Source organism: Papilio machaon, chromosome 25 (assembly GCF_912999745.1).
Source record: "Papilio machaon chromosome 25, ilPapMach1.1, whole genome shotgun sequence".
Taxonomy (NCBI): domain Eukaryota; kingdom Metazoa; phylum Arthropoda; class Insecta; order Lepidoptera; family Papilionidae; genus Papilio; species Papilio machaon.
The window spans coordinates 4,911,824-4,933,315 of NC_060010.1; the positions used below are offsets into that span (position 1 = coordinate 4,911,824).

A 21,492-nucleotide genomic window follows, 5' to 3' on the forward strand; every position below is an offset into this window, starting at 1 on the left:
TTTAAAAAAAAAAACAAAGACATTAGTGTGTTTTAATACAATTATATTCTTGTTTTATAAAAATTATAAATAGCCTATTATTAGTTAATATGTTGGAGGAGGCCTTTGCCGATAGGCAAACAGATAACTGCAGAAAATAATTTCATTAAACTTTGTAACTATAATATTATCTTTGTAAGCTAATTCTGTTTTTAAAATAGTAAAATTGAACGGTTTGTTGAACTTGAAATTGTCTAATAACACCATATAAAGTGAATAATAAATATCTCTTCACTATAAACTACACCATAAATGTATTTTTAATTACATTCTTGCGAGCGTAACGAATAATTCGAAGTATTTTAATATGTAAGCCACGAAGGCTGGGCTTTTATTAATTAGACATGCAAATTGTACCTAGAGTTAATTTTCTGCATTACACTTGACAGAAGGAATTATAATTACTAAGGTAATTAACCTTATCCATTAATGCTTTATTACTTTGCGGTATTCAAAGTTTTTAAACAAATTTCAAAATGGCGACTGCGTCGTTATGTCAAGCGAAATGGCGTCCAATAACAGTATGGCAGATTGTTTATTATTATTACTCTTATTTTAAACGTTATCGTATTATTTTTAAATTAAATTGTGTTATTTATTTACAAATTGAACTTTACGAAAAATCCCCCTTTTTAATAAGATTTTTAATGATTTAGACGATTATAATTTTAAAGATTTTTTAGCCGACTTCAAAAAGGTTATCAATTCGACGGTATTTTTTTTATTTGTGTTACTGCGTAACTCCGACCCTGGTGCTCCGATTTTGATAAAAAATTATTTCAATCGAAAGGTAATGCTTGCAGGCGGGTCCCATTTTTTGATTATTTTTTAAAATAACTAGAAGACTAGTAAATTTTGAGTTTAGCTTCCAAATGTGTTGCAAAAATTAAGGACTTTTTTGCTTTCATCTCTTATTTCAATACCATTTATTTCAATTGACATTACGTGAAAGAAATTGTGTTCTTAATTAATGAGAGAATAGCATATCCATAAAACATTATCCTGGAACCGTCGTATTCCACGGCATTAAGATATTTGCTATTAACCTTACCAATATTATAAATGTGAATGTTTAGATGGATGGATGTTTGTTTGAGGGTATCTCCAGAACGGCTTAGCGGATCTTGATGTAGAACATAGTCTGGAAGAACAAATAAGCTACGTATCTTTTTTTTAATTCCGCACGGATGCAGTCGCGGGCGATAACTAGTATATTATACGTCTAAAGTTAGAAAATTAACGCAATAGATGCTTCAGTATTTCCTCATCAAATGCCTCGCATGGCATATCACGACACGAGCGAAATGCCGGCGACGCACTCGACTGTGTAACTGAACAAAACTCAATAGATCATGTACCAGAGAGTAAAAGTTTAACAGCAAAAAGTAAATCTAAATAATTGTTAATTATTCGTACCTAATTAATTAAAAAAGCCGCGAAGCTTAACTGACTGTGCTGCAGTGCAAGGAAGATTGAGAATCGAATAATAATCACTCTACTGAAACTTTTAAGCCGGCTACAGGAAATTATGTAGAATGAAGAATACATACCCATTACCCTTCTAAGGTGTAATATATCAAGGACTTTAAAGATTTTTAAAATTTAAAACTTGTGGTAGATGACATGAGAATTGATCGTTGGAAAATAACATTTTAGGTTTTATAGTGTTATAGATATTAAGAAAAATATTCCCAAATAAATATAAAGCGAAGCAAATAAAATTGTTTATCGAAATTAGCTAGTCTCGTAAATTAAAGATGAAGGTTTGATAGAAATACTTACCAGAAGATTTAAAGATACAATGTGGGCACCCTCTTCTGCGCTCCAAGAGACAATTTGTTGCCAAGTTTCTTGTAGCTTTCATTTTTACTCCTACATTTTGGTTTTTCGTTCGTTTCCACCGGACAACCTTTAAGTTCCCAAACAAGATTTGTTAAGGACTTTGGCCTACTTAGTTTTCTACATCGTTTCTCTGGTAATTTAGGTCCATTTCCCGAATCCCCTGATGTCCTTCCACCCGAGTGACTCGAATCTAATGTACCATCCAGTTCCATCGCTTGGTGTATGTTTGAAAGACTTTTGTATCTTATGTTGAAAATAGGGGAATCCCCTTTAGTTAATGGTCTTATTGGACTAGTTACAGGACTAGGTGTCTCCTTGGTTGGTGAATGACTTTTTTGACTGAACACCATTCGGCTTTTATTGTTGCTAACACTGTTCTTAATGTATAATTTAGGAAGATTGTTAGGAGCGGGTGCTATGGAACATTTTTCTTTGTAAACAGTTATTGGTGTTTCTTTAGGTGTGATTGCTGTTTTACGCGTTCGTTTCTCCGCCTTCTGGATGTTGAGAGGTTTCTTTGTTGGTATTGTTTCTATGGGTGGTGGTTCCGGTTTTATTTCTGTGATTAATGGCATATGTATTGGAGTGACGGCTGGCGATGCCGGTGCAGACTCATGTCTTGTTGGTTCATTGGAATAAGATGCTTTTATATTTTTCGGCAAAGGTGCAAATCCTCTAACATAGTCATATATTTGATCTATTTCATCTATGTATTCATCGGGAATGCTATTTTCATCTCTATGGCTACTGTATATGTGATTGTGACGTGTCATATGTTTATGCTGATTAGCATTATCTGATGACATACTTCGTCTTAAGAAGTAACCGGTTTTTATTAATGGTGGTGCATGTAACGGAGCGTTCAGAAGTCTTTTAGGATCACCTAATTTACCATCTAACACGTGTATACGATCGACTACTTCTACAAGCAAACGGTTGCATTTCTCAACCAGTCTCGAGAACTCCATGAAGTTTTTAATGTGCTCCTCATTTTTGCATCTTAACATTTTCAAAGGTGCTGCAAGAGGTAGAGCGACTAACGCGTTTCCTTCCTTTTGTAATGGTAATGCGAATACATGATCCTCTTCGAAGAAAGATAGAAGTCTTAGTTCTGGAACGAAGTGACTGGCGCTCTTTAAACCTCTTGGTGGTGTTCCGTGTACGAGTCTTACGGTTATCGGCAGTCGTTTAGTTAGCAGTGTCTTCGCCGTGTGTACTCCACTGATATTCTCTTCTTTGGCGACAGCAGAAAATTTTCCTCTCTGGTCCAAACTTAGCAATACCATATCACCTTTCGTGTCCGTACACTTCAAATACCTGCTTTTCCCTAAGAACGTTTCACCTCTCGGCATAATTACTTCACCAGCGGGTAAATTTCTCGCACCATCAGCTGTTACATTACCATCTAGATCTATCTTTGCACAAATGACTCTTACTGGCTCTCGCACAAGGCATCCGTCTTCTAGTTTCCTTCTGGCTAGCTCACTCACAGATTCAATACATCTGACGGCTCTTCCTTCCTCACTTAGTAGCTCAAAATAGCCTTTATACGTTTCTGGAATAGCAAGTCTTGGGCCGACACTGACCATTCTTCGTCCTTCTTTCAGTTTAATGGCTTGCGCGATAATCTTCTTTTTCTTTCCCGCGGACACAAGTAGAGCCATGCTCTGAAGTCCAGGGCTGGGTAAAGTCGGTACCCCAAGTCCTCCATACTGGCCTTTGATGATTTTGGCTACGTTGGGTAGACGGTTTTTAACAACAAATTCTCTTAGGTAATGCCCCTCGTCTGCCCAGCGAGATGCTGCGACCACGACTTGCCCGTCCGTGGCTGCCATTGTAGGTAAGTCACATCTGAAACAAAGGAAATTCGCACATTAGTGTATTCGAAGGATTTTTGCTTAGTAAAAATTTGATTATGGGCTCATGAGTAATCAAAAGGTTGTCTGCAAAATACTTGGTATAATTTTAGGACTTAAAAAGCTTGGTAAATCTTACTAATATTATAAATGCGAATGTTTGGATGGATGGATAGATGGATGTTTATTTGAAGGTATCTCCGGAACAGCTCAACGGATCTTGATGAAATTAGGCACAGATGTAGAACATAGTCGGGAAGAACACTTAGGATAGTTATTGATTTTTTTTAATTCCGCGCGGATGGAGTTGCGGGCGACAGCTAGTACTCTATAATAACAATTATGTCTCTATATTTCAATTAAAATAGGTTACTGTTTTGTTATAACACAGAATGCAAATTGAATGCCTTATTTTGTAAAAAATATTTCATCTAGAAAAAAATGTTAGATTTGTAAGTATTATTCCGAATTTATAATTGTAAGCGATAAAATCTAGATATTTAAAATTCCAAAGCAAGGAAGTCACCGTAAATTAACCGGTTGCAAAAATGTCGAATCTTTTAAAGACGCTTACGAGATTTTTCTGCGATTCGCATAAAAATAATTAAAACCTTGCCATAGATAATTTATACAATCAATCAGGTCAGTTTGAATAAGTCAAATATAATTTTGTTTTTACAAGACATCATACAAGACATCGACTAGTTTTTAATAGAGACGATGTTTGGTGTAACCTTTACCAAAATATGGATACAAATTCGTCGAATGTACGTAAATAACAAAGTAAGACTACGTTTTAGGGTTAAACTATTTAAGATTTGAGAATACGAAATAACTTGTTAAAACAAATTAGCAATAATGAAAAGAGAGCAAGAATGATGACTTCAAATGCACGCAAATACAAAATGGAACCCAATTAAAGTTTGATAATGATAGTGTTCACGTATTGAGGTAAATTCATGAATCTGTTACCGGTCCGTTAAAAAAGCGAATTAAGATTTAATCAGACCAAAAACAAAGAGTTCATCCAAACTGTTTGCGGTATATTGTAATTATAGCAGTAAATTTGTAGGAATAGCGGAGTGACCATAATGTTTGTTGTTTTTCCAACCAATAAATTACTCTAGTAGTCATAAATCTTAAGCGTGTAAGTTGACGGCTAAAAGCATTGATAAAGGTATATGCAATAGTTTTAGTCCTATAAATAAGTTGTAGCCAATTTTCAAGCTTAGTTCGACTTATCAGAATTACATTTATGAGTATGTATTTTATAGTGCTCATTCATCATCAGCTCACTATACGTCCCCACTGAGGCTCGGAGCCTACCCCAAGTTAGGAGTGACTAGCCCATAGTCAACCACGCTGGCCAAGTGCGGGTTGACTTCACACATATCATTGAATTTCTTCTTAGATATGTGCAGCATCACGATGTTTTCCTTCACCGTAAAACGTCGGATAAATGTACCTACATATGTAAATCGAGAATCGAAAAACACATTGGTACATGGTAGGATTCGAACCCAGGACCTGCAGATTACAAGTCAAGTGCTTAACACCTGAGCCACCGACATTCTCGTGCGCTTTTATAGTGTTACATTATCTTAATAATTTTTCTAGCAACATGTTTTATTATTTCTTATATTAAAAACAAGCTTTCTAATATAAATAGATAGCACAACCTTACTATTAGTTTTATATAAAATCATATTATTGTTCTCCCTTTCTGTTAATACGAGAGAACATCTTTACAGTTGAGTTTTAAGATTCAGGAAAGCCAGTTTTACCAGTGTGTTACAAACCTTATATTTTGTGAATGGCGCATTTCATCACACAAAAAGCTTTTGACAGAAAACTAGCTATTTATTACATGTATTTTGCAAAATTGGCATTTTTTTAAAACCGCACAAATGAACAATTAAATATATCGATGATTCCTATGTGTAAGGACGAAAGTAAAAATTTTTGTTTAGTTAACAACATGCACTAAACAAAACAAACATTTTTAGAGGTGTAAATGTTATTTTTATGCTTAAGTAAAAGGGCCTATGCGGTCTATTTTCCTATATAGTTAAAGCTTTGAGAGCCTCTTCTGAAAAGTTTTTAATTTGCACATTGGCCCTTATTCGTAGGAGCTATCTACAGTTGCATATATCGCCTCTTTACAAGAACAACGTGATTCTTTTAAAACCACAACATTACAGGAGAGCAATTTCAAACATTTAAGCGTTGATAAATTAATTTTACACATTAATTACAGCAACAATTTTATTGTTTTCCGACCGTAAAATTATCAATATTTTAGAATTTATCAAGATTTAAATGTTTTAAATTGCTCTCCTCTAATGTTGTGGTTTAAAAATATCACGTTGTTCTTGTAAAGAGGCGATATGCACACTAAGGGTTTTTTTTTAAATTATAGTATAGGTTGGCAACTAACCAAGCGACCATCTTAATTCTCCAAAATAGAGAAGCGTTTTAAAAAGATCCAGATAAGATTAAGTTCGGATACGGACGTGTTGTGTACACAAATTACCTTCGTAATTTTACGGACTTGCGTTCGTAGCGGACCTAGTGATTCGACTAGAAACATATAGTCCAGTGGAGTTGTCGGCGCGTAACGCGGTATTTTGAATTACATCAGCAAATTGCTATTGTTTGTGTACGTTGACCTTAACATTGCTACATGAGGGTAGCCATATTTTAGTCAAATTTATTGGGATACGTTTATTAGTTGGATTTGGGTTTTTATATTTCAAAGGAAATATGCATTATTTGAAAAAAAAAAAACATTAACCTTATTAAATTTGTAATACAAATTACAAATTTAATAAGGTTAATGTTTTTTAATAAGGCATAGTATGGTTTAAAATCACTATTTTTTCCAGGTTATTTTTTCTGTTACCGTACTTTAAGATGTCGCTGAAGACGTATCGTAATATTTTACTACTACTACCAGTTATTACTAAACAGTATTTTTTGTATTTTTTTTTGAAACAGAATGCGAGGAGTTACAATTTTTTTTAAATGGTTTTGACAGCGTAAAAAAACCATACTCTTCTTCGGTAATTTTTTAACTAGCTTTTTGTACTAGGAATATCCCAGTAATACATACATTATGGTCACAGTATAATGAAGTTACGATACAGTTTTATACGGAAAATGCATTGCATAACAGTTGGCCGAGCCGAAGGTTGTTCACACGTGCGGATTTGTGTAAACCGTGTGTCGACCCCTTAAGTTTAACCCGTTTGTACGAAAGTGACATTTGCGAAATACCGTTTTATACCTGCATTGAGGTTAGAAAATGAATGTTTAAATTTATAATTAAGTGTACGTAAATTTGTGTTAACTAGATGTTGTTTTTTTCACGTTAAATGTAGTGTTATCGTTTAGGGTTCTGTATGGATTATTTTAAATGGAGATGTAACTCTTTAATAATTATTATCTGCAAACATTACCAATTATCTAAAGTAGAATATTAATATGCTAAAGTTATTTAAATTATTTCGGTCGGAGGCTCAGGGGAAATTAAGCACTTGACTTGCAATCTGCAGGTCCTGGGTTCGAATCCCGCCTTGTACCAATGTGTTTTTCGAGTTTCGATTTACATATGTACATTTATACTGCCTTGCATATATCTGAGAAGAATTTCAATGACATATGTGAAGTAGACCAATCCGCACTTGGCCAGCGTGGTTAACTATGGCCTAGTCACTCCTAACTTAAGGTAGGCTCCGAGCCCCTCAGTGGGGACGTATAGTGAGCTGATGATCATTTAAATTATTTACACGAAGATAATTGCAGTAGTTTTTGAATTTGTCACGTAAAGAATTCATCATATAGACTTGTTGATTATATTACATTTTAACCGAAGTCCAAACTAATCAAATCGATTTACTGTTATTTCGAAGTTATAATATCTAAGAAAATCAAATCTGAATTGAACTGATTCATCTCGTATTTGCGTCACGATAATTTGTGAAATATATATATTTTTTAAATAGTTCTGCCGATTGTACATCACGATTCTATCGCACGATTAACTCTATTGTGCTTGTTGAGATAATATTGCGTCTAACTGTACTCGTTCGGTTTGTAGACAAATAAGGAGGGTCGTGTTGGGCCACAGAGTCAACGAGTAATTTATCAAGAATTTTTTAAATTACGATGAGTTGCCGTAACACCATCAGTATAGCTATTGTTATTACTTTTATTAATGATATGGTTTATTAAGTTTAGTTAAGTTTTGATAGCTTACTGATAAAGCTTTGAAAGTTAAACTCTTTTAGGTGAATGAGAGAATAAGAAGGGAATAAAATTTATGATGCAGCGAATTATCCGCGCACACTGAAACTAATTTCACAGGATAATTCCAGCGAAAGTATGCATGTAAGAAGGGATAATGCATTATATTTTTTCACCTGAAAATAAAGCTTACTCCTTTAATTTTTCTAAACTGATTCAAATAACATAATTTGAATTTATTTAAACAAATGAAGTAACTTATTAGCTTTCAAAATAATATTAAATAAATATTAATTTGATTTAAAAATAATGTAAAAAAACTTGCGAGGTGTCAAGGGACACCCTGATGAAACGAAGTTCCTTTCGATTACTTAGTGAAGGAACCAATGTTTATTCTATGAATAAAAAACTTAATTCTTCACAAGAAGTACATTTTATTTCTATGAATTTTTGTTACATATTGTCACGTCGTTGCCATGGTTACTACAGCAAAAAGTGTCGTGACAACTTTTCGTAAGAATTTTTTCCGTCTAGCCCCCTTTCACAACGCGCGATAAGGAACTTCGTTCCAATAAATAAAATATACGCTTATGAAAACGCTTATTTAATGGCCGTAACAAACGAGTTGCGTTTGATAGACCGCTACGTCGGTTTCCCATGATACTTAAACCAGTTGATTTGTCCTGTGCTAACCTAATCAGGAATTGTTATGTTTATGACAACCATAACGATTATGGGAACTAGTTTTTTTCTGTTGTTATAAAGCGGAACTTTATGAATTTGCATTTTTATAGTTTTCTAACCAATCAAGGCACTGAAAAATCGATTGAATGAAAACAGATAAAAGTAAATATAGGTATGAAAGTTTTAATTGTGCAATTTAGTAACAGTTAAAAGGTTCTATCTAATATATAAAATTCTCGTGTCACAGTTTTCGTTCCCGTACTCCTCCGAAACGGCTTGACCGATTCTCATGAAATTTTGTGAGCATATTCAGTAGGTCTGAGAATCGGCCAACATCTTTTTTTCATTTTTTTTAACTGCGCGCGGACGGAGTCGCGGGCGACAGCTAGTTATCATATAAAAATTACAAAAAAGGGGATATTAAGACGGTTATATCTGTCATAAAAGTCATAGAAAATGTAACTAGACTAAACAAGACATCTACAGTCCGTGTTTGATGCCTTTTTTAACATCTACAGACGGTGCCTGACATATTGCCCATAGGGTTTTATAAGTATGTATGGAATGGTGTCCGTCAGCTTGCATGCAATATTTTTTTTTTAAATTCTATTTTATTTAAAATAATAAACCATATTACACTCCAGGCCAGAGGTGACGAACCTTTACGTCGGAACGTACCATTGAAAAAAATGAGGGGAACACACGTTGTATTCCTTCCTTATAATATTCTTATTTCAAAATGTTTTTAAAGAGTTTAATGAATTTTATTACTGTCGTGCTGAAAATGTTGTGTCGTGCCATTGGTTTGCCATCTCTGCTCTAAAATCTAGAGGTTAATAGGGTTTAACAATTAGGTGGCCAACTGTTTAAAACTAGGGCATATCGTTCACCGGTCCTGTTACAATTGACAATTGAACTCTGGTACCATTTACAAATTAAGTAAACACTTAGAGAAAACACGGCGTGAATAATCATCAATGCCAGCCCGGATTTCACGGCAGTAATTCTAACGAAACACAACGAATCGGGAATTTCAACCTTAAACTATTGTGATAAAGTTCATTTTGCTATGATATGGTTTTATTTTTTTGTCGTCTAACGGTAACTTTTACATAACACGGTGCTATTAATTGTGATGTATGGTAGGAAAGGTGTGGATACAATGGTGCGGAACTGTTTTTTTTTTTTTGTAGTAGAGAAAGCAGTCTGACTGTTTCCATTGTACTTATACATGGAGAGTTATAGACATACAATAGGAGATAGAAAGAACTAACTTTTATTGTAATCTTACTAATATTTTAAATGCGAATGTTTAGATGGTTGGATAGATGGATGTTTGTTTGAAGGTATCTCCGGAACGGCTCAACAGATCTTGATGAAATTTGCCATAGATGTAACATAGTCTGGAATATATAGGCTACTTATTAAGTTTTTTTTTAATTCCGCGCGGACGGAGTTGCGGTCGACAGATTATTATATTAATATTTTTTCCTGTCCTAATAAAGAACTAAACTTTATAATAAAGATCACTAAACTTGTAATGAGCGTTAAAATATATAAACAAATATCCTTTGATAACTTACAACGATTACATCGAATTTATCCCAACCAAATTATATATGGAGGAGGAAAACCTTGGAGAACACGGAAGGGAACCAGTAGCGTGGAACGCCCTTCTTCCAGGTAGACCGATTTAGTTCGGTCTGTGGAAAGTCCTTGGATGCGAAAGCAGATTAATATGGTGGAAGGCATTGTGTTATGTCCAGCAGAGGGTAAACAAAGGCTAATGACGATGATAAAATAACTATGCGAAAAGGGCTTCAAGGGGTTATTAAGAGCACTCCAAACTGAAGAATATATGCGTATGAATGTGGAAGAGACGTGTGTCTTGACCACACCAAATGGAAGTTCGTAATTTATATGTACCGTTTGTTTTATCTTTAAGTGATTAATTATATTTATAACTGTGCGTTTAGTAATACAGTATTGTCTTTGTATTCGTTTAGGGTACCGATTAATTTGTATAATTGTATCCCGCAGTGACGTGTGGGTCCGAGCGTACCGACGCAGCGGACAGGTCCGCACACCGTTATACCAGACCAGCGTTCGGGGATTTATAACCAGACTATTACACTCAAAGCCATAAAAAATGATACCGTAAATTTTATTAATTATGTGGAATAGTTTATTTGGATTTGTGTGATGTTACGTGACTGCCGAAGTTCAAGGAAATTTGCAATAATTAAGTAAATAGCAGATGAGTAAACTCAATGTAATATATGTATGGATAATGAACATAAAACAAAGGAATAAATGTATTTAATATATAATTAAAATACATACACATAACATTGAGTTCTTTAAAAGAGCTTCAATTGTGTTAGAGCTGAAATATAGGTTTCGGAGAGAAGCTTTCACATTTTGTTTATTTAATACAAAATGTCTATGTAACACGTAATAAAACCTACCTCAATAGGTTTTATGAAAGAAAAAAAAAATACATCCTACTGTTATTATAAATGCGAATGTTTAGATGGATGTTTGTTTGAATGTATCTCCGGAACAGTTCAACGGTTCTTGATGAAATTTAGCATATAGAGCATAGTTTGAAAAAATATATAGGTTACTAATAAAGTTTTTTAGTAGCGTGGACAGAGTCGCGGTCGACAGCTAGTATTAATATATTAAGTAGCTACTTTATTTTGTACTTAAGTGTACGTTATGCAAGTGTTTTTGCAGTACATCGGGTGAATGTCCTGCCCGAGTACGGACCTAATTCAAAAGCAATTGATTAAGATGGTCTTACAACTGACAGGTTCGTGTCCTGACGGTCACTGGACTCAGGGTTTCTTGTGCTTTAAGAACTATGCGCGGTAATTATCTTTATAAAGATTTAAATAAAAATAGTTATAGAGAAACATAAGTTAAGGATCGTAATAGTTACGGACAAACTGATCTATATACTTATTGGTATTAACCTAACCTAACTATATACTGTTTAAAGAAGGTTGACGTTTGTTTTCTCAACGCAATTAAAATCATCTTAGGATTAATCTTAAGGACAAACGTTAGGTAGTTAGGGATATACTGTATTACTCCAAAAATACTGTTAGACACTGTCTAGTTGAGCACGTGTTTTAACCCTTTGACCGCAGCTGATTGATATTATTGACGTCAACATGGTTATGTTTCGCCATAAATATGTATCATCACAATGTTTTCGGTATAAGTATTTTATTATTTAATGATAAAGTACGCATTTCACAAGCCTACGTATAATAATGTTTCAATAACCATGATTTGATTCGCGCAGGGCGCTAGAGTCACGGTATAAAAGGTTTGATGTATGTTTAAGCTAAAAATTTATTTGAAAAACTGTCTAAGTTTTTATGGTAAGGCCATTAATGTTCGAATCTTAAAAGAAACAACACTACAACACTAACCGTAGTTTTCTGAGACCTAAATTTCTGTATGTACATACACATTTCGTCATCACTGTTATTATCTTTGATAAAACAGAAATAACAATGTTTTAAACGTAGATTTTGGTCTCAGAAAACCACGGTAAATCGCCAAGATTTGATTGTCATCAAACATTTGTTTTGTTAAATTTATCTTATTTAAGAGTCGTACTTAAATTGTTTTCGACAAGTCTATTGCTTTACTAAAGTTGTATCAAATATTTGCTGTCGCCCGTGACTTCGTCCGCGCGGAATTAAGAAAAAATCAAACTTAGTAGCCTATATGATCTCCTAGACTATGCTCTACATCTATGATAAATTTCAGCGAGATCCCTTGAGCCGTTCTGGAGATACCTTCAAAGAAACATCCATCCATCTAAACATTCACATTTATAACATTACTAGCGGTCGCCCACGACTCGAACAAAAAAAATCGTGATACGTGTTCTTCCAGACTATGCATGTAGAGCATGTACCAAATTTCAGATCGTTCCGGAGATACCTTCAAACGAATATCCATCTAAACATTCGCATTTATAATATTAGAAAGTAAGATCTTATTGATGAGATGATAATTTTGGAATTAAGTATTCAAGAATAACCCTTTCTTTACGAAAGAATTATTAAATTACAAATATAACCTTCTTCCTGTTTTAATTTTTGCGTAAATAATATTTATTAACGTCATCCAATACATTTTTTTTAAAATTACAATTTGTAAAAAGATGAAGGTAATATAACGAGTGTATCTTGTTTAGACTTGTTTTCGCTCGATGCAACTTTTCCCGCCAATTTCCGGGAACAACATCTGCTCGATTGCACTGTTTTTTTTTTTACCTACACTCGACGGACAAACCAGTTTTACAGTAGGTATCCATTGTCGAAACATGATGAAGAAAAATATAAAAATATATCGTTATCTCTTTTCTTTTTGTAAGAGAATCAGTGAGACCAACATATGTTGTTATACTTGATTCGGTAGTGAAAATTCACGTTTAAACATTTGACATACAATAGGTCTTAATTTAATATTTTGCATTTAATCTTCGTTACAATTAAAACAGGATTTTTGAAACTGAGTTAATATTTTTCACGTGGGTTTTAAGTTTTTATGGAAGACTAGCTTTTGTCTGTGAATTAAAAAAAAAAACTTATTTGGTAGCCTATGTATTCTTTCAGATTGAGTTCTACATTTATGCCAAATTTCATCGAGATTCGTTGAGCCGTTCTAGATACCTTCAAACAAACATCCATCCATCAGAACATTCACATCTATATATATAAAAGAAAGTCGTGTTAGTTACACCATTTATAACTCAAGATCGGTCGAACTGATTTAGCTGAAAATTGATGGGGAGGTAGCTTAGAACCAGGAAACGGACATAGGATAATTTTTACCCCGTTTTCTATTTTTTTTTATTCCGCGCGGACGGAGTCGCGGGTAAAAGCTAGTCTATATATATAAAAGAAAGTCGTGTTAGTTACACCATTTATAACTCAAGAACGGCTGAATCGATTTGACTGAAAATTGGTGGGCATGTATTTTAGAACCAGGAAACGGACATAGGATAATTTTTACCCCGTTTTCTATTTTTTTTCCGTGCGGACGGAGTCGCGGGTAAGAGCTAGTTTATAATATTAGTAAGATTTGATTTAACGAATATGTAGAGATGAAACAAGTGAATGTACAACATGCTAGAAAACATTGATATAGTCCGATAAACATATTTGGCCCAGTAGAAGAGCAAAGGACCTACATAGGCTACAGTACGAAAATGACCTAGTGACCCTTATATTAGGTCCTTACATATGAAATTGGCGTTTTTCGTACTGGCTACTTTAATCACGAATTTCTCCTCTTTGGTAAGGAATTCCAAATTCAAATTTGTACAGCTATAGACTCATGTATTTGTGGTTCGATGACCGTCATTCATTTGTTTTTTTTCTTCTGTTTTTTTCTGTTTGCGTCACTCGTTTTACAAAATGGAAAACTTAAAATATCGCATTATTTACGAGTACGAGTTCCGCCGTGGAACTAGTGCTGCGGAAACGACTCGAAGGGTGAATGATGTGTATGGCGGTCGTGTTGCAAAAGAAAACACAGTTCGTTTTTGGTTCCAACGTTTTCGTTCTGGAAATTTCGATCTGCAGAACAAGCCCCGTGGACGGCCTGAGACTCAAGTTGATAATGAAGAGTTGAAGGCTATTGTGGAAGCGGATCCATCGCAAACCACGTACGAGTTGGCTGCAGGCTGCGATGTTAGTGATAAAACTGTTTTAATTCACTTGAAGCAAATTGGGAAGATTAAAAAGCTTGAAAGGTGGGTACCTCACGAATTGACTGATGCAAACCGGCAAACGCGCGTCGACTGTTGCGTTACATTACTAAACCGGCACAATAATGAAGGTATTTTAAACCGAATCATTACCTGTGATGAAAAATGGGTTCTTTACGATAATCGGAAGCGCTCAGCGCAATGGTTGGATCCTGGCCAGCCAGCCAAATCCTGCCCCAAGCGAAAATTAACCCCAAAAAAGTTACTTGTAAGCGTTTGGTGGACTAGTGCCGGTATTGTTCATTACAGTTTTCTCAAATCTGGCCAGACTATTACGGCTGATGTCTATTGTCAGCAATTGCAAACCATGATGGAAAAGCTAGCGGCTAAACAACCTAGGCTGGTCAATCGCTCCACGCCACTGCTGCTTCACGACAACGCTAGACCACACACTGCGCAACAGACGGCTACTAAATTAGAAGAGCTTCAATTGGAAAGTCTAAGACATCCTCCGTACTCCCCGGACCTTGCTCCAACAGATTACCATTTTTTTCGAAATTTGGATAACTTCTTGCAAGGGAAAAAATTCAACCCGATGGGGCAGTCCAAATTGCCTTCAAAGATTTTATTGATTCCCGTCCGACTGGTTTTTTTAGTAAAGGGATCAATGAACTACCTATGAGATGGCAAAAGTGCATAGAAAATAATGGTTCATACTTTGATTAATTAAATATATTATATAAAAAAATATTCGACTTTTTGTTCCTTCCATACAAAACGCCAATTTCATATGTAAGGACCTAATATTAACAGGGGGGCCCTAATGAGCTATTATAACTTAGTTTTACTTCGTTTCGTACGTACTCTTAGAAAATAGATAAAAAAAGATTAATTCACACAATGCTAGCTAATGCCAGGCTATCGTAACATCCGCTGTCAAGGATTCAAGACAGCTTATATTTATTTCAATGATAATTAACATTCATTCGAACCTTCTGAAGTAATCTTGGATCTCAGGCAAAAAAAAAAAATATAAAAAAAGTTGAAACGTTTAGCGCTGCGCAGCACGCTATCTGGATGTTGCTGTTTTAAAACGTAATTCCTTCCTGGATCGAGCTTTTGGGGATTGGTACAAGGACAGAAGGGAGCAAAATACTCGTAATATACATATGTTCATAGTAAAAGGTGACAAATGAGTGGCCACGTGAAGTGACCGCTTCCCATAGGAACACCTGCAGCAAGTTAAAAGGTAAAGGTCTACCTTTAAAGGACATATAGAAAAAGGAGTGTTCTTTTGTGTCGCCTCTCCTGGCAAATAAATTTCTACGCACTACCCTTCCCTTAAGTAAATGGTTGGAAGAGAAAGACGAAAATGCGTCTCCGGTACACTCAGACGAGGCGCGGAATTATATCCACTTAACGAATGTCTTTTGTGTCGTATCTTTTTTAAAGCAATTAATTCAGTTGCTCATAGTAAAACAATAAGCCCGTATAAGGCATTTACTAAATCACTAGTCGATATTTTATCCGGTATTGCATTAAAATTCCATAGTCTATAGTTCCGTATTTTTATGAGAATCGCTAATCGCTCCGCTCGTGGCTGACACCATACATCGTACTGGGAATTGATTGAGATGAGGGTCTAATTTAACGTTAACTAGCATTTAACGGGTCTCCACTTTAATAGGTGCGGGCTTTGGACGTGTGAATTATTTCGTCATGGACTATCAAGATTTTGTGATGCCAAAGCAAGGGGTTTTGTTTTGTTTTGGATGCGTAGATATGTCTCTATAAATGTTGACTCTATTTATAAGTTTCTTTTATCACATTAGCCGGATTTAGTAATCGGTTAAGTTTTTCTTAAATTTTTAAGTCTGTTAGGAACCTCTAACTTAGGGTAGGCTCCGAGTCCCTTGGTGAAGACGTATAGTAAGCTGATGATGATGATATGTCTGTATTTCTATAACCTAAACGGTTTTACAGATTTTGAATTTCGAAGCAACATTTGATTAGGCATTCGCGGCGTCAAGTGGGAGTAATTCCGCGTACATTTAATCTACGTTACCTTCCTACCCTTTTCTTATAATGAATGGATGCAAAGGAACAGAAAATTTCCTATTACTGTGCGTTCAATACTTTGTCGATTAAAGGTAGGCAACGCATCTGCAATTGTGGATGTTTATGGGCGACGGTCGCTTTGCTATTTCGGGCAAATTCAAACTACTGCTTGCTCGTTTGCCATCTTTTAATACAAAAAGCTACTGTTTACTGATCGTCGTCAAGTTATTTTATTGAAGAAAACATAACTATGTACATCATATTTATTTATGTACCAATTTACTTTAGTAGGTCGTTATCTAATTGAGGTTACGTGACGCAAGCGTGTTAGTTTTTTTTTAAATACATGCTCGTAACATGACAACAATAACTGTTCGAGCGTGTTTACCGTTGCTGTGAATGTATTTATCTATACTTTCGTTTGTTCATAATGAGGTCCAATCTATGCGCTGTTTATATCGGTATACCACGTGACAATTTTGTTAATTTCCATGCGAAAAGGGATATTAAAAATGTGATTTAAAATCGATCAAGCCGTTCCTGAGGAGTATGGTAACTAAATCGTGACATAACAATTTTATATATAAGACTAGCTGTCGCCCGCGACTCCGTCCGCGCGCAGTTAATGAATGGGGGGGGGGGGGGTATGAAAAATAGATGTTGGCCGATTCTCAGACCTACTGAATATGCTCACAAAATTTCATGAGAATCGGTCAAGACGTTTCGGAGGAGTACGGGACCGAAAACTGTGACACGAGAATTTTATATATTAGACTAGCTTTTGACCTCGACTTCGTGCGAGCGAACTAAAATAAATTCTAATACTAAATATAGCCTATGTTACTCAGTGTTAAATAATAATTTTTGAGTTTATAACTCATTTCTCTTTATAATCTGTAGGGATAAAGAGGAAAAAATTTGATTTTTTGTTTGTTGTATCAAATCTGAAAATACTGAAAATTCCTTCACTGTTGGGAAGTTGCACTATCTTCAGGTGATATGACACTATTACAGGCTATATTTATTATTAGATTTATTTGAACTAGCTGTCGCCCGCGACTCCGACCTTATAGATAGAGATAGATACCTTCTAACAAACATCCATCCATCTAAACATTCGCATTTATAATATTAATAAGATTCCACGCAGACAAAGTCGCAGGCACAGCTAGTAACAATTAAATTATTTTTAGTACATTTGTAAAACTTTTTATGTATCTATATATTATGTTTATCTAATATACCAATGACATAATGGTATATAGACAAAGCTCAGAGTTGTCTGTTTGTTCAACAAGTCCTCAAAGCCTTCAATGTCGATGCAAACACGACTAAATCAACTGAAATAACGTATTACTGTAAATAAGCTGTGCTTGAATAGGATTTAAGTGACAAGGTTGATGGAAAAATGTAATTTCTGATGGAGTAAAATAAAATTGACATATAGGTACTGAATTTAATTATGGGTTTCACTGCCGAAATTCATGTACTTATATTATTTTATTTATGTTTGAAAAGTTATATGTGTAAAGGTTTCAGAAGACAGGCTTCAAGTGGAAGCAATTTCGCGTTTCGTCTGATGAGTGTGGTACCGGATGCCTAATTTTAGTTCTCTTTACTTCCCACCCTTTTCTTATTAAAAAAGGATGGGAAGGGGAAGTGGATTTGGCAGAAGAGGGGACGCATAGGAAGGCGAAATATCCTCTATCTGTGCGTCCCCTTCTCCGTTGATTAAAGGTAGGCAACGCATCTGCATTTGCGGATGTCTATGGGCAACGGTCGCCTCGCTATTGCGGCGAATCCAGGTGGCTGTTTGCTCGTTTGCCACCTTATGATATAAAAAAGGTACTTAAGTTTTTTCCTTCGTACAGTAAAAATGTATTCAATATTCTGACTTATCAATGGTACAGTCAAGACAATTGTTGAATCAAGAAATGTCAAAATAAATTAATAAATTGCATGTGTACGCGACTGTACGGCCTTGTGAAGGCGCGGAGTAAAAGTTGCTTGACTTGGTTAGAGTGCGTTCATTGAATTAAAGAGTTATAAATAATTACTTGTTACTAGCAGTTAATTTGAAATAAATAAACCTTAATACCTTTTGATACTCTTAAAATGAATGGAATATCATCTAAGTATTTAAAATATTATTCTTCTGGGTTACTCGTAAAAAGGTTGATAACATCTGTTTAGTTTCTGTTTTAGTTAATGATATCGTGATTTTAATGATACAGTACAATCCGTGTAATGATAAAAGAATGAGGCCGCATGCAACTCAGATGTAATCATTAATCCGTTACAAGGCGAATCAATAATTCAAATTATGTCGAATCATTAATATCGAATTATACTCGTAAGTAACATATGCGGTTATTTATTACGCCTGTACACGCACAACTACTGTTATTACGAGTTGTGTTTAGTTGTATTTATAGTTTCTAAGTTTGAGCGAATATCGTTCGAATTGATTTATGTCAAAAAGTTTAATTCGAATTTCGAATTTTATAATTCGAATTATAAGCGAATTCTGTAAGCCAGTATCAACATGTTTATCGAAATGTTGAGCTAAAGAGATGACGTCTAAAGACATTAAACTTTTATTTAAAATAATAATATTCGATTTGATTTTCAGAACGAAAACCATTTTCTGTTTAAAATGTAGTGAAATAAAAAAAAAAAATTATCAAATTACTGGCTGTGGCCCGCGACTCCGTCCGTGCAGAATTAGAAAAAAAAAACTTAAATAGTAGCCTATATGTTCTTCCACACTGTGTTCTATATCTCTACCAAATTTCATCCAGATCCATGTAGCCGTTCCGGAGATACCTTGAAACAAACATCTATATATTCGCGTTCCATCAAACATTCGCATTTATAATATTAGTTTGATTTTCATTTTCACATGATGTTTGCCTATTCTCCTTCTAAAACTACAAGGAACTCTTTGTCCTTGTATTATTTAGACTTTAGTACAATGTATGTACAAGTAATTTTTCGTATAGTGTTCTTTACATATTTTTTATCACCACATAAAGTAGCAAGGACCACCCACGCTTAGAAAAAACCATCGAGAATATTTTATGTCGATAGTGGAGACAATATGGTATCCGTGTGAGGAGTGCTTACATTTTACGATCGTCGGACATTTTACGAAATTGCCAGTGTTATTAGATGTCCGATTTATGTTGCAGTAAAACAACGAGATACTAATAAAATGTAAGGATAGAGTTTGAAATGTAGAGAGACTTTTTAACACAAAAAGTATTTGGTTGCAGTTGGATGATGGATTTCCTGCTTTTGTAGGAAATTCTTTTTTTTTTTAAGTTTAAAAAATACGTGATAACTTATACTTAGCAATGAAAAAATGGATCAGTACGCGATTGATTGTTAAGTGCTGCGAATGCCACAAACGCATTCGCGTTATTTTATATATAACTAGCTTTTACCCGCGACTTTGTCCGCGCGGAATAGAAAAAATGCACACAAGATAAAAAAGTTCCTATGTCCGTCTCCTAGTTCTAAGATACTTCCCCATCAATTTTCAGCTAAATCAGTTCGACCGATCTTGAGTTATAAATAGTGTCTAACACGACTTTCTTTTATACATATAGATTTTTTCACAACTTAGCCAGTGTGTTAGTACCCAAAATTAAATATATACAGCTCTGAAGGGTAAAGCAAGAAATAATCAATGCTATTCCTAAATAAATCCTTCCCACTTTCTATTATGAGTTTATTTTGTATTACGGAATTTATATTTTAAAATGCAACAACGATTGTAAGAATTTATTTTTACGGCCACATTGAAACATGGGTAGAGATATTGTTGAATAATTTGCTAATAGATACGGCGATAACCTTGACTATAGATGAACGGACTAGGCAAGAAAACGCTGTTGTATTATTAATTTTGCTACTTCTCCTGGGAGTGAGGTAAAGATGACAATCACATGTGTGCATAAGCAAGCAAGATTAGAGTTTATTGTTCGTGTTTATTTGAATGAAAGGAATGCGCGCTTGACAAGTCCTGTCTATTAAAAGTCAAAGGCGATAGAAATGGACGGATATTGTATTTGCATTATCTGGTCATGTATAATTCGTTTTAATGCTATTTTATGTAAAGTGCTTTAAACTTATATATCATAATATCATAATTTTTCATGTACGTAAATAATGATAGTAATTATCCGTTCAATAACATTATAACTAAGTACAATAGAATAAAAACTCTTAATAAAAAAAATTACTTCGCTAATATAATTAAAAACTTACTAATAATGAACGTGGGCGGCTCAGCGGTTAAACACTTGACTTCCTGTGTTCGAATTCCGCAATGTACCAATGTGTTTTTTTTATCTGACGTTCTGCAAATATCTGAGAAGAAATTCAAAGATATGTGTGAATAATAAGTCTCATCTACATTCCTTTCTCCATCCTTAGTAGTTACTACTTAGTTAATACCAATTAATATCACTTAAGATAACTTTACTCTCTCTTATAATAATCGAAGGTCACATAATTAACCTTGACGTCATCTCATCATTTAAACCTGATCAATTAGTTACGAAAAGCTACTTATGTTATTTAATCACGTCTTAACAAGTCAATTACGGATTTAATAAACATTTGCAATATTAAATCGTACATTTATATGTATACAGAAAGTTTTTTTTAAAGATCATTTTGTATAAATGGAATATATTAATTAATAAGACTCTGTCTGCGCGAATTAAAAAAAAGACTTCATTAGTAGCCTATGTTTTCTTCCAGACTATATTCTACATATAAGTCAAAGTTCTTCCAGATCCGTTGTGTCATTCTGGACATATCTAGTAACAAACATCATCATCATCTCCCTGGCCTTTTCCCACTCACGTGGGGTCGGCACACAAGGTTATAAAACCTTAAAGTTTTGGCTTTAGTTTTTACGGCCGGCCGCCTGCCTGTCGCCAACCCTACTTGGGAGGAATTTGTTAAAATTAAATGTAATATAAAATGAATTCAAAATAAAGCAAAACAAACATATTAATA

At 34.5% G+C, this 21,492-nt stretch overlaps 1 protein-coding gene across 1 annotated transcript in view; it reads right to left on the bottom strand.

Moving 5' to 3' along the window:
- Positions 1 to 21,492, bottom strand: part of LOC106721182 — a 45,837-nt gene that overhangs the window by 3,567 nt on the left and 20,778 nt on the right. Inside the window, exon 2 of the mRNA XM_045684195.1 lies at positions 1,822 to 3,732. Within this exon, the coding sequence (XP_045540151.1) occupies positions 1,830 to 3,716 (1,887 nt within the window). The 5' untranslated portion in view covers positions 3,717 to 3,732 and the 3' untranslated portion in view covers positions 1,822 to 1,829. The remainder of the gene's footprint in view (positions 1 to 1,821; positions 3,733 to 21,492) is intronic.